The sequence below is a fragment of the Sus scrofa genome, chromosome 1 (genome assembly GCF_054392235.1).
Source record: "Sus scrofa isolate SSC_HxYL_T2T_F1_AM1 chromosome 1, Sscrofa_HxYL_maternal_Yorkshire_Landrace_v2.0, whole genome shotgun sequence".
In the NCBI taxonomy this organism is placed as follows: domain Eukaryota; kingdom Metazoa; phylum Chordata; class Mammalia; order Artiodactyla; family Suidae; genus Sus; species Sus scrofa.
Genome location: NC_139383.1, coordinates 50,605,253 through 50,618,603, shown reverse-complemented (window position 1 = coordinate 50,618,603; position 13,351 = coordinate 50,605,253). Strand labels below are relative to the sequence as shown.

Sequence of the window (13,351 nt, the reverse complement as noted above, 5' to 3'; positions counted from 1 at the left end):
TCATGGATTACTTTGAGGGGCTGGAGATTTCAGCAGAGGAGGTAACTGCAGATGTGGTAAAAGTAGCAAAATTGGAACTAGAAGTGGAGCCTGAAGATGTTACTAAATTGCTGCAGCCTCATAATAAAACTGTAACTAGATGAGGAGTTGCTTCTTATGGATAGATAAGTAAAGACTGTGGTTTCCTGAGATGGAATCTATTCTTGGTGAAGAGGCTGTCAAGAAAGTTGAAATGACAACAAAGGATTTATAATATTAAACTTAGTTAATAAAGCAGGGGCAGGTTTTGAGAGGATTAACTCCAATTTTACTACTGCAGGTAAAATGCTATCAAATGGCACTGCATGCTACAGAGAAATGGTTTCATGAAAGGAAGAGTCAAAGTGGCAAACTTTTTTGTGTTATTTTGTCATATCACTACTCCAACCTTTAGTGATCATTATCTTGATCAGTCAGCAGCCATCAACACCAAGGCAAAACTCCCCACCAGCCAAAAGACTACAACTCACTGAAGACTCACATGATGGTCAGCATTTTTTTAGCAACAAAGTATTTTTAAATCAATGTATATACTTTTTATTAGGCACAATGCTATTGCACATTTAATTTTTTAGATAACAATATAGATATAGACATAACTTTTACATGCTTTGGAAAACCAAAACTTTCTATAAACTAGTGTACTGCAATATTCTTTATTCGATATTCATTTATTTAAAAAAAATTCTTCCTGTATTACACATACTAAAAAAAGATTGGGTGGGTAATAGGCAAAAAGGGAAGAAAAACCTGTGATAACTGTTGGCTAAATGATAGGTATATGTGTGTTTACTATATTTTCATATGTTTTAAACATTTCATTAAGGAAACAAAAAAAGTGGCCTAAATTGGTATTTCCCACAGACATGAGAAAAGGAAAATCCTCTTAAAGAATAAACCTGAAGATCTTGATAGAAATAAGAACAAGAAAAAAAGAGAGAGAGAAATGCAGGGGAGAAAAAAAGAAGAGGGTACATAGAAAGCATAAAATATAAAATAATGGATGTAAACACAAACATATCAGTATTCACATTAAATGTAAATGGATAAAGACTGCTCTAGAGAATGAAAAAGATAAAATCCCACTGTATGGTGTTTACAGCAGACGAATTTAAAATACAAGAAAAGGGAAAAGCCGCAAATAAAAGAATGATAAAAGATGCATTTTGCAAATGTTAACCAAAAGAAAGTTGATGTTACAATATTAACATTAGACAAAACAGAGTTTAAAGTAAAAAGCATTATTAGGATATAAAGAGCGTCTTTTTGTACTGATAAAAGCTTCAATTTACCAAAAAAGAATTTTTAATTGTGGTTGTCTGTTCTCAAAATATGGAAAGTATATAGTAAGTAGAAAATTATTAGATTTAAAAATTCAAAAGTCTTTCCTTAAACAGGAAAACTTAAAACTACTTTTTAAGTTTTATGATCACAATAATTTTAAATGTGACCATAAACCTTAAAGCATTAATTTTAAATGCTTGTTATCCTTTTCTGTATTTTTTGTTTTTGATGTTGCTAACTTTTCCATTCTTTCATTTGCTATGTTGACTGGTTGACTTGATTTTTTTTTTTGAGAATTATGATTTATTTTTAGGTTGTTAATGCATTTAAAAAATTTTATTGCAGTATAGTTGATTTACAATGTTGTGCCAACTTCCGTACGAGAATTATGGTTTTTTTTCCTTTTAGTGATAACCACATATAATATCTAATTCCATTAGAAAGTAAATAAATTTTTCAAAAACATTAGTACACAGGTACAGGTTTTAGAGAAAGACTTTAAAATTTTTGCTTTTCATTTATATAAGATGCAGAATGTAACAATTACTTCCCCAACCATCATTCTCCTTTTCAATTGTATTAATATATCTGCAGAAATAAACTCACTAATCTGTTCAAAATGGATATAGTTTTAAAAGACTCTAAGATTCAATTTGAAAATATACTTCTTATTTTGAATTATTCCTATATTTTTTTGGCTGTGCCCGAGGCATGAGGAAGTTCCTGGACCAAGGACAGAACCCACATCACAGAAGTAAACAGAGCCACAGAAGTGACAAAGTCAGATCTGTAACCCACTGAACCACCAAGAAACTCCCAATTTCTATCATTTTAATGTTTCAAGGCCAGTCTTCTATTACAATGTCCTTAGAGTTTAAAATTTCTACTCCCTTTCATGTTATTCAAGATCACAAGTAATTTATTCAAAAAGAGTAAGTAAAGAGTATATTTTCTGGGAGTTCCCGTCGTGGCGCAGTGGTTAACGAATCCGACTAGGAACCATGAGGTTGCAGGTTCGGTCCCTGCCCTTGCTCAGTGGGTTAACGATGCGGCATTGCCGTGAGCTGTGGTGTAGGTTGCAGACGTGGCTCGGATCCTGCGTTGCTGTGGCCCTGGCGTAGGCCAAAGGCTACAGCTCCGATTAGACCCCTAGCCTGGGAACCTCCATATGCCGTGGGAGCGGCCCCAAAGAAATAGCAAAAAGACAAAAAATAAATAAATAAATAAATAAAGTTAAAAAAAAAAAGAGTATATTTTCTGAGACTCTGTATTTCCTTAGAATTTCTCCCTACTGTTTTGTTGTTGTTGTTGTTTCGGTTTTTTTAGGGCCATACCCTCAGTACATGGAAATTCCCAGGGTAGGGGTTGAATAGGAGCTACAGCTGCTGGCCTAGGACATCCAAAGCAACTTGGGATCCAAGCCATGTCTGCGACCTACACCACAGCTCATGGCAATGCCAGATCGCCAACCCACTGAGTGAGGCCAGGGATCAAACCCACAATCTCACTGTTACTAGTCGGATTTGTTTCTGCTGTGCCACAATGGGAACTCCTCTCCCTACTGTTACAAAAGACAGAATACTTGAGTCACCATACCTTTCCTGAAAAGCTATGAAGACGCTATTGTATTACTACAGGATCATAAGCAATTTTAAGAAAAAAGTTTGAGAGCAGATTCTTATTTCCTTTTAGGTAAAATCTTTTAAAACTGAGTGTTTACAGAGTTCTTTAATTTTTGAAATATAAACTTTTCACCCCAATACATTAACTTTTAAAAATCCATTCTTTAATGCTGTCAAGAAAAAAATGAGCTTATCTGCTGTTTTTCAAAAGTCTTTATTAAGATCAGAAAAGATCAGGTACCCTCCTTCACTGTTTTTTGGAACGTAAACTGGTACAACCACAATGGAAAACAGTATAGAGGTACCTCAGAAAACTAAATAGAGAACTATCATATGACCCTGTAATCCCACTCTTGGGCAAAAATCCAGACAAAACTTTCACTGCACCCCTATGTTCACTGCAGCAGCATTCACAATAGCCAAGACATGGAAACAACCCAAATGTCCAACAACAGATGAATGGATTAAGATGTGGTACATGTACACAATGGAATATCACTCAGCCATAAAAAAGAACAAAATAAGGTCATTTGCAGCAACATGGATGGAGCTAGAGACCCTCATACTAAGTGAAGTAAGTCAGAAAGAGAAAGACAAATACCATATGGTACCACTTATATATGGAAGCTAATATATGGCACAAATGAACCTATCTACAGAAAAAAACAAACAAACAAACAAACAAGCAAACTCATGGGCATGGAGAACAGACTTGTGGTTGCCAAGGGGGAGGGACAGGGAATGGAATGGGCTGTGAGTCTAAGGTTAGTAGATGCAGCCTATTGCATTTGGAATGGATAAGCAATGAGGTCCTGCTGTGTAACACAGGGAACTATTATCTAGTCACTTGTGATAGAACATGATGAAGGATAATGTGAGAAAAAGAATGTGTGTGTGTATATACATATATGACTGGGTCACTTTGCTGTACAGCAGAAATTGAGAGAATACAACAAATCAACTACAATAAAAATTTTTTTAAAAGGTAAAAATAAAAAACATCAGGAAAGATCTATTCCTACTGTTTATTATCTAGCTGAATTTACTGGTTATCTCTTTGAGAACATCTTATTTATAGGTGGAACTTTGAGAACATTTTATTTATAGGTGGAACTCTTGTACAATCTATGTTAGTCCCTGGGTTAAGTAACATTTGACCCATAAGTAAATGTATCCTTACGCAAACTGCTCCATAACTTACATATGTGCATTGATATGGAAACACATTACTGTATACTTTGTTAATGAGTATACAAATTCCTAAGCTCCATATTTCTTTTCCCATTGGTGTTTGCACTGCATTTAAATCATGTCATTTATGCTTTGATTTTCGAGTAGACATTTCTCATAATAACAACTGTCCTTTAATGGAAAGATTTTCTTCTACTTAATTGAAAACATTAATGTTAAATATTTTTGTTTTCTATAGATTTTTTTCCACAGTTCCCAATTCAATTTCTTCTATTTATTCATACTAAATAGAGAACTATCATATGACCCTGGTGTGGTGAAACACAGGTGTGGTGAAAGACTGTACTGGCTAATTGCTGGGATACCCAAATACTATCAGCTCTGGCACTGACTGTTATGTTCTATCATTAGAGGACATTAGATCCTTGGGGATGCAGACCTTTGTCACACAGGCAACCAACAGCAGACCTACACCATGGCATCGACTTTAAAAAATGAGGTAGAGCACAAAAATGAGAGAAATCTTTATAGTCTAATAATTGATGTAAACTGCTATGAAAAAAACTAACTTCAGAATGCAGAGTGGCTGAGTCATTTAAAGCTGAACAACTGATGAGATTATTAGACAGTATTCTCAGTTCTTACACCTTACTGAAATATAGACAATTTTAGATAGTTTTTGAAGTCCTTAAAGAAAATCTGACATAGTTTCTTATGAGTGCTGATCAGCTCAGCTTATACAATTTGTGAACTTTATATAACATATACTTGACATTATGGACAAGAGATCATTGTTTTCCATCAATACTAATAATCCAAAAATTTATCATGAAATATTCTGACTCTTTTGGCTGACAGTCATTTTTAAATCAAACTATAAAATTCCTATTAATTTAACAACCTCAAATCATAAACAAAAGGGATTTAAGATTATTTTGTTCAGAACTTTTAAAAACTGTTGTATGGAAGCTGACTTCTAGGGCTCTATAGGCTTTTCCTAAGAGGATTTCAACTCTAGGGTTTTGTGATATTACTAAATTTTACGGAAACAATGTCTAAGTCCATATCCTTGCTCTTCTTTAGTTCCAAATCACAACACATTATTTACTTTGCAGTAGTATACCTTATAACAAGGGAATGGTGCTAGAACAACAGTAGGAAAAGTAGTTGTAGCTACAGGCATGTAATTAAACTGTTTTAAGGTAAACCACATACAAAAGAAAATTAAAAATAACAAAGTATTAGTATCGTCATTGTTTCAACTTCCATGCCAGGACATTTCCCTTATTACTTGTTTTATTATCAGCAGTATGATTGATTACTGACTGTCCCTAACACACCTGGAAACAAATCAAACTGTGATAACATTTCACTTGCTTTACAAAAGAATGTTAAAATACCACACTTTGTCAAAGTTCCCATACTTTCTAAATATTTGAAAATACCTAACCTAGCTCATCTGCTTCCTTCTAAAATAAACTCAACTCCATTCTAAAAGCCATTCACTTATATTCCAAAGCTGTGTTCCCTAAAATGTGGTACATACGTAAGTGCATCTCTGTAACATGTTATCAATCTCCAGTGAAACAGAGTAAGTCAACTCTATCTCAGACCACACTATTTTAGCTAGCTTTTTTCATAGCAAGACTTTCTTGCTGAAGACAGCAGTGCATTAATTTACATTCTAGCAAAAGTGCTTCCCCTCTCCTTGAATTATTAACAAACTATATGCAGATGAATACTTTGAAAAGCAATATCCTAAAGAATTCCAGAAAGCAATGTTCTAATAATTTTGCAATGGTCCCAAGGAGAGTAGATTTCCCCTCTGGCTTCATACCTAACTGAAATTGCCACAGCTTCCTTTGAATCCCACTGTCTTATCCTTTATACTGTTGAGAACAGGAGTTTAAAAACCATTTTTTTTTTTGCCTATACATTTGAAAGGCAATATTTCCTCCCTCTTTGGAGCCCTTTTGACAAATGAATTTTGAAGAGTCATTTGGGAAGTCCACTGTCTTGTAATCATGTACTTCTAGTACAACAAACAAATTAAGTTATACTGAGTCCTTATAGTGTTCATTTATAAGACATCCACACACTATTTAATATCATCAAATTTCTCATCAATGCTTAGAGTTTCAATTTTGTTTTCATAGTTTACAAATCCACTAGGGTAAAAAAAAAAAAAAAAGACTAGGCTAAAATAAAAATAAATCTAGTTTTTCTCTAGATCGTTAGACTGTTAGTACCTGGGTTTTTTTGTTTACCATTAAGGAAAAACAATGTAATTATAGTGAAAACAAACATTCCCAGAAATAACAGGTTCTCTTTTTTCTTTTTCTTTCTTTCCCTTTTTTTTTTTTTTTTTTTTGTCTTTTTAGGGCCACACGTGTGGCATATGGAGGTTCCCAGGCTAGGGGTCGAATCACAGCTATAGCCGTAGGCCTACACCACCACCACAGCAACGCAGGATCCAAGCTCTATCTGCACCCTACACCACAGTTCACGGCAACGCCAGATCCTTAACCCAGTGAGAGAGGCCGGGGATCAAACCCGCCTCCTCATAGATACTAGTTCGGTTGGTTAACTGCTGGGCCACGACGGGAACTCCCATGTTCTCTCTCTTCTGTGTCCGCCTAAAGCTTAGGCTCTTCTAATTGGTTGTGCACCATGTTACAACAACAGTGGCAAAATTAAACACTAAACCTTGTGGGCAAACAGGACAAGGACCATCACCAAACATGTACAAGAACTGCTTCCTTATACTCTGCTTCCATTTAATTCTTGCTGAGCAGTGACTCCAGTGCTATTCAGTAAGACGCGTACTGATGTTATTTTTAAAACATCAAAGTATAATATTGCAGCGGACTACAAGCAGACCTTGTTTTATTAGACTTTACTGCACCTTGAAGATAATGTGTTTTTTACAAATTGAAGGTCTATGGCAATGCTGAGTGGAGCGAGTCTTTTGGCGCCATTTTCCCAATAGCACTTGCTCATTTTCTGTGTCACATTTTGGTAATTTTCAAAATATTTCAAACACTTCAATTGTTATTACATTTGCTATGGTCACCTCGTGGTGTGTGATCTTTGATGTTACTCTTGCAAAAAGACTGTGACTCACTCACATGGCTGATACAGTAGTTAGCATTTTCTAGCATTAAAGTATTTTTAAGGTATGCACATTTAACACACTACAGTACAGTGTAAACTTAACTTTTATATGCACTGGGCAACCAAAAATGTCATGTGACACTATTGTGACAATACTTGCTTTACTGCAGTGGTCTGGAGCTGAACTGGTATGCCTGTATTTCAATACTTAAATATTTAAGTTTCTCATTTCAGTCTCCTAAACAGTCATTTCATATATCAGAAAATAAATTGGAAAAGATTTTTTAATTTTATGACCTCATCACAGCATATGGAAGTTTCCCTGGCCACAGACTGAATCCGAACTGCAGCCAATGCCTAAGCCATAGCTATGGCAATGCTGGATCTGTTTAACCCACTGCTGGGTTTAACCGGCTGGGGTGGAACGGGTGCCTCCACAGTAACCTGATCCACTGCAGTCCAATTCTTAGCCCACTGTGCCACAGTGGGAACTCTGGAAAAGATGTTTTTTATTTCCTAACACTTAAATATAAATTTAGGTAAATTTATTTATCAGTTTATCTATCAAAGCTGACAGTTACGTAACATAACACTCCATGTTAACTGACTTATGCAAAGATAGTAAGGATTCAATAAGAAGCATATAAAAACATTGTAAATCACTACACTTCAATTAAAAAAAAAATAAGAGGAGTTCCTGTCGTGGCTCAGCAGAAAAGAATCTGACTAGTATCCATGAGGACATGGGTTTGATCCCTGGCCTTTTTCAGTGGGTTAAGGATCCAGCATTGCTGTGAGCTGTGGTGTAGGTCACAGATACGGCTTGGATCTGGCATTGCTGTGGCTGTGGTGTAGGCCATCAGGTACGGCTCCGATTTGACCTCTAACCTGGGAACCTCCATATGCCACAGGTGTGGCCCTAAGACAAAGACCAAAAAAAAAAAAAAAAGAAAAAAGAAACACAAAGAAAAGATTTAAAAGGTAGGAACTGATAAATCAATAGGAAAAAAGAATAAATTATATCCTTAGAAATATTCTTATAAATAAATGCCAAGCAATGTATCTAAAAGAAATGAACTTCTAATTATTAGATTACTGAAGATTCGTAAAATAGTAAAATTCTTCAAATGTCCTCAATGGATATGGAAACTAGACTGGAATAAAAGAAAATTAAATGGAGATACCTTAGAAATCTATACACAGAACTTCCATATGACCCCGCAATCCCACTCTTGGGCATCTATCCGGACAAAACTCTACTTAAAAGAGACACATGCACCCGCATGTTCATTGCAGCACTATTCACAATAGCCAGGACATGGAAACAACCCAAATGTCCATCAACAGATGATTGGATTCGGAAGACGTGGTATATATACACAATGGAATACTACTCAGCCATAAAAAAGAATGACATAATGCCATTTGCAGCAACATGGATGGAACTAGAGAAACTCATACTGAGTGAAATGAGTCAGAAAGACAAAGGCAAATACCATATGATATCACTTATAACTGGAATCTAATATCCAGCACAAATGAACATCTCCACAGAAAAGAAAATCATGGACTTGGAAAAAAGACTTGTGGCTGCCTGACAGGAGAGGGAGGGAGTGGGAGGGATCGGGTGCTTGGGGTTATCAGACACAGCTTAGAATAGATTTACAAGGAGATCCTGCTGAGTAGCATTGAGAACTATGTCTAGATACTCATACTGCAACAGAACAAAGGGTGGGGGAAAAAAATGTATACATGTAAGGATAACTTGATCCCCTTGCTGTACAGTGGGAAAAAATAAATAAATAAATTTAAAAAAAGAAAATTAAAGAAAGCAACAATTTTCCATACTATGTTTATGATGGCTGACAATGAAATGGAAGAAGAGTTCACACTTAGTCCCTATCACCAGTTCTTTTTTTTTTTTTTTTTCTTTTTAGGGCCACACCTGCTGCATTTGGAAGTTCCCAGGCTATGGGTTGAATGAGAGCTGCAGCTGGAGCCTATGGAGCCACAGCAATGCCAGATCCAAGCTGCATCTGTGACCTACACCATAGCTTGCAGCAATGCCAGATCCTTAACCCACTAAGCAAGGTCAGGGATCAAACCTGCATCCTCATGGATAATAGCTGGATTCTTAACCTGCTGAACCACCATGAGAACTCCAGTCCTTATCACCACTTCTATACCTCTAATTATTTATGAACTGTCTCCAAGTGGATATCTTAACTAAAACTCAGAATACTGAAATGAGCCAATCCTGAGTTCCAAGTAAATATCATTACTTATTTCAGTTTTACTGACACTGTCCAAGTCAGTGTGATTAAAACTTCAGTATTATCTTTTAAATTCCTTTATTAAAAATTCCAAATTTTCAAAAAGCAGAGTAGTGAATCCATATCCCACTGCCCATTTTCCCCAATTAAAAGATTTTGCATATTTGATTCATATGAATTCTTTTTCTTAGCTGAGCTATTTCAAAATAATCCTAGACATCATGCAAATTCACACCTCTATATACACATTTTTAATGCTTTTTATCTGTGTCATCCTCCACATGAAATTGGTCATTTAAATCCTACTCTTTATTCCCCAAAATGCCTGATAAAAATAACAAAAACCAAAAGATGTTAAAGTATGTGGTAGACTGACTTTTTAAATGTCCTCAATTTTTTCAGCCATCCCTGTATCCATGACTCTTGCAATGAGACTCTCATTGAGAAGTGGAGTGTAGCTCCCAACTCCTTAAGTCTGGGCTGGCCTTCAGCTTGGTTTGGGCAGTACCATGTTGCAGAAATGACAATGAGCCAGTTCCAAGCCTAGGTTTTAAAAGGCCTTCTTGCAGTTTCTTTCTTTGGACCCTGCTTCCTCCATGAAAATAAGTTGGAGGATGAGAAATGATAAAGCAGAGGTGAGCACACCCAGGTGAGGCCATTCTACACCAGCTAGCACCCTGTCAGCTGACTGAATTCACAAATAAGCCCAGCTAAGTAGCCTAGTCAGCATGGATCAGTAGAATCATTCTACTGATACACAGATTTGTGAACAAAACTAAATGTTTACTGCTGTGATGCTACTGAGGCTTTCTGTTTGTCATTAGCTGCATTATCCTGGCAATAAATAACTAATGCTGAAATTGTGGCACTGACTTTAAGACCAAAATAACAGTTAAAGTTATAGAGGCAAGAAAAATAATGAGGAAACTAGAAAAGACTTTTAAAAGTGCATGTTTTGTAGTGAGAAACTTTTGCTAAATAAGCTTTTGAACAATAACCTAGAAGAAGTTGGACATTGTACCTAGGAACTTTTGGACTTGAGCAAGCTAATTTCCAGGCAGAATGTCACCTGGTAGTTCCTAGCCAAGTATAATAAGGTTCTGCAAAAAAGAGATGAGGTAAAGAAAGACCTGGTTGTACAAGCAGAATCTAGAGGAAAGAGAGAGGAACTAGGACTTCCTGGGTTGGAAAATAAAACTGCTTTTTACCACCAGTCTCCCTTAAGATTTTCAAAATAAAATGCTGCCATGGACAAAGATCTAATTAAGGGCATGGCTATAAATCCCTTTCTTAAGATCCCCAAAGGAGTTAAGGTGTGTTTAAGTAGACATTCTTATCTTGATATAAGGGCTCCTGGTAAGTTTAAGAGCAGAATCCCACAAGATTCTGATCCCCAAACAGTAGTGATTTATCTAGAGAGTAATCATGGCTCAAAAAACAACTGTAGGCATGGGTTTCAGCTCTTGGAATTGACTATATCAGATATATAGGATACCCATAAAGTTGTAAAATAACTTTTACTGCCAAAGAGCCACCAGCCCAGACCTGGCCTTGCCTTGCAACTTGATTAGCCATCAGAATGTAGTGAAGTAACAAATATGACAATCTAAGGAACCCTGCATCTTCTGCTATATTCCTTGGACTTCTGCCTCTACTATGAGAACAAGCCCAGGCTGTCGTACTGACAATGAGTGACCATGTGGAGCTGAGCAGAGCACAGCTGATTTTGCTTTATCAACAAGATGGCAACACCAAGACAAACAACAGCAGATAAATTCTCTGATCCTACCTACTCCTCTCAGTTATAGCCCTACCACTACCATTCCTAGCACAGAAATTCAGGTTTATATCTTGAGTTATGCAAGTGCCACTGCTCCCTGATCCTCTACTTCTCCTACATGACCATCCATCTAATATCATCGTGTTCTTTATCATGTCAGTAAGTGCTGATTGTAATAAGAGTGACAATTTCATCCTTACTTGGAAACCATCAATGTCTACCCAAATTCCTACTATCAACTCTTCTCCAGACATTAAAAGCCCCTCACAAACATATCCTTTCCTTTCTTTACTATCTTTTCTTCTGCAACTCTACTGGAAAATACCCAATCTCCTATTACTCTTTGAAATAATATGCTCATGTCTGTTTCTGAGGTGTGAGTCATGATACTCTTTCCTACTTACAAGGGTCTTTCACCTATCCTTTGCCTATCAATCTTACCCATACTTTGAGCCTATTGCTCAATAATGTCCTTCCTAACATACCAGTCCAGAAAGATTTCTTTCTGTTCTGATTCCTAGAGCACCTTCTAGATATAGCTTTAGAAGATTCATCATTTTATATTCTTGCTTAGCTATTCTATGCATATATACATTCTACTTTCCCCATACAATGTCAGCTTTTAAAAAGCAAAAATGGGGGGTGGCACAATGGGTTCAGCAGTGTCTCTGGAGCACTGGGATATAGGTTCAATCCCCAGACTGGGTTAAAGGACCCAGCATTACCCCAGCTGGGGCATAGGTCACAGCTGCAGCTCAGATATGATCCCTGGCCTTGGAATTCCATATTCTGGGGTGGGGTGACATGGGAGGTGGCCAAAAAAGGCGGGGAAAAAGCAGAGGCCAGACCTTAATACATTTTCATTAAAGTCCTCTCAATGCTCAGTACAAATTCATAAACACATATTAAATATATCCCCCACTATCATTAAATCCATGTGACTAATTCTCAAATATTTATTTAGAAATAAAATTTCTCTGATAAAAAAACTACTTGAGGAGTTCCTGTCATGGCACAGCAGAAACGAATCTGACTAGAAACCATGGGGTTGCGGGTTTGATCCCTGGCCTTGCTCAGTGGGTTAAGGATCCGGCATTGCCGGGAGCTGTGGTGTAGGTCACAGACGTGGCTCAGATCCTGCAGGGATGTGGCTGTGGCATAGGCCAGCGGCTATAGCTCCAAATAGACCCCTAGCCTGGGAACCTCCACATGCCGCGGGTGTGGCCCTAAAAAGACAAAAAAAAAAAAAACCCAAAAAAACTACTTGAATATAGCTCATTATTTTCCTTATATATGCTGGAACAAAAGTATCCAATTAAATTTAAATGAAAACTGTACAATTTATCTTAAGCAAAATATATAATTTTCACATTAAAATACAAACCCTCTTTGAAATAAATCCACATTGTAGAACTTGTTTAGCTCCACGGAGAATTCTACCATTGCTTGAACTTCTGTCATTTTTAATTGATACTCAGAAGACAAATCTGGCAACAGCACCTTGGTTAAAGAAAAGGAAAAAAAACATATGAAGCACAACAACAAAAATGCCAACTTACAAAAACACTAATATTAAACATATTTCAGAGTATGCCACATAGGCAGGAAATAAAAATGAAACAAGGTAGTTCAGTGTTCCTAACTTAGCGTAACCCAAATGTATAGCACCAGAATCTGTACTTACTAAATATACTTACTAATGAAATACTAAATAGCATTCTCTACCAGCTATGCCTGTTGAATGCTTTTTCTAAGATTTGCTTGCCTTCATTACAACTATGTGATAATAAATAATACAGAAAATCTCTAAAAGTAACTGTTGACTTTATCTATAATACATAAAATAGTACTGGGAGACCCTGGAATTAAGGGCAGATCTGTTTACTATCCTGTGTAATAGAGATCAAGGAGGCATAAGTGAGGCAGGCTTATCACCCATCATAAAATATTTGGGTTCCTTCAATTCAGGGTTCCTCTCCTGTAACACAACCTGCTCTTCCTCAGGCTGCCTCATACTCTAGCTACTACTAACGCTGTGCATTATAAAC

At 36.5% G+C, this 13,351-nt stretch overlaps 1 protein-coding gene across 10 annotated transcripts in view; it reads right to left on the bottom strand.

Annotated features, from left to right (window-relative positions):
* FAM135A (family with sequence similarity 135 member A) overlaps positions 1 to 13,351 on the bottom strand; it is a 136,486-nt gene that overhangs the window by 106,954 nt on the left and 16,181 nt on the right. For all 10 annotated transcript variants that reach the window (XR_014805028.1, XM_013992626.3, XM_084958701.1 and 7 more), the window contains exon 4: positions 12,688 to 12,803. Coding sequence is in view for 7 of the 10 variants with exons in the window: in XM_013992626.3 (XP_013848080.1) it covers positions 12,688 to 12,764 (77 nt within the window). In the remaining 3 variants the exon portion in view is untranslated. The remainder of the gene's footprint in view (positions 1 to 12,687; positions 12,804 to 13,351) is intronic.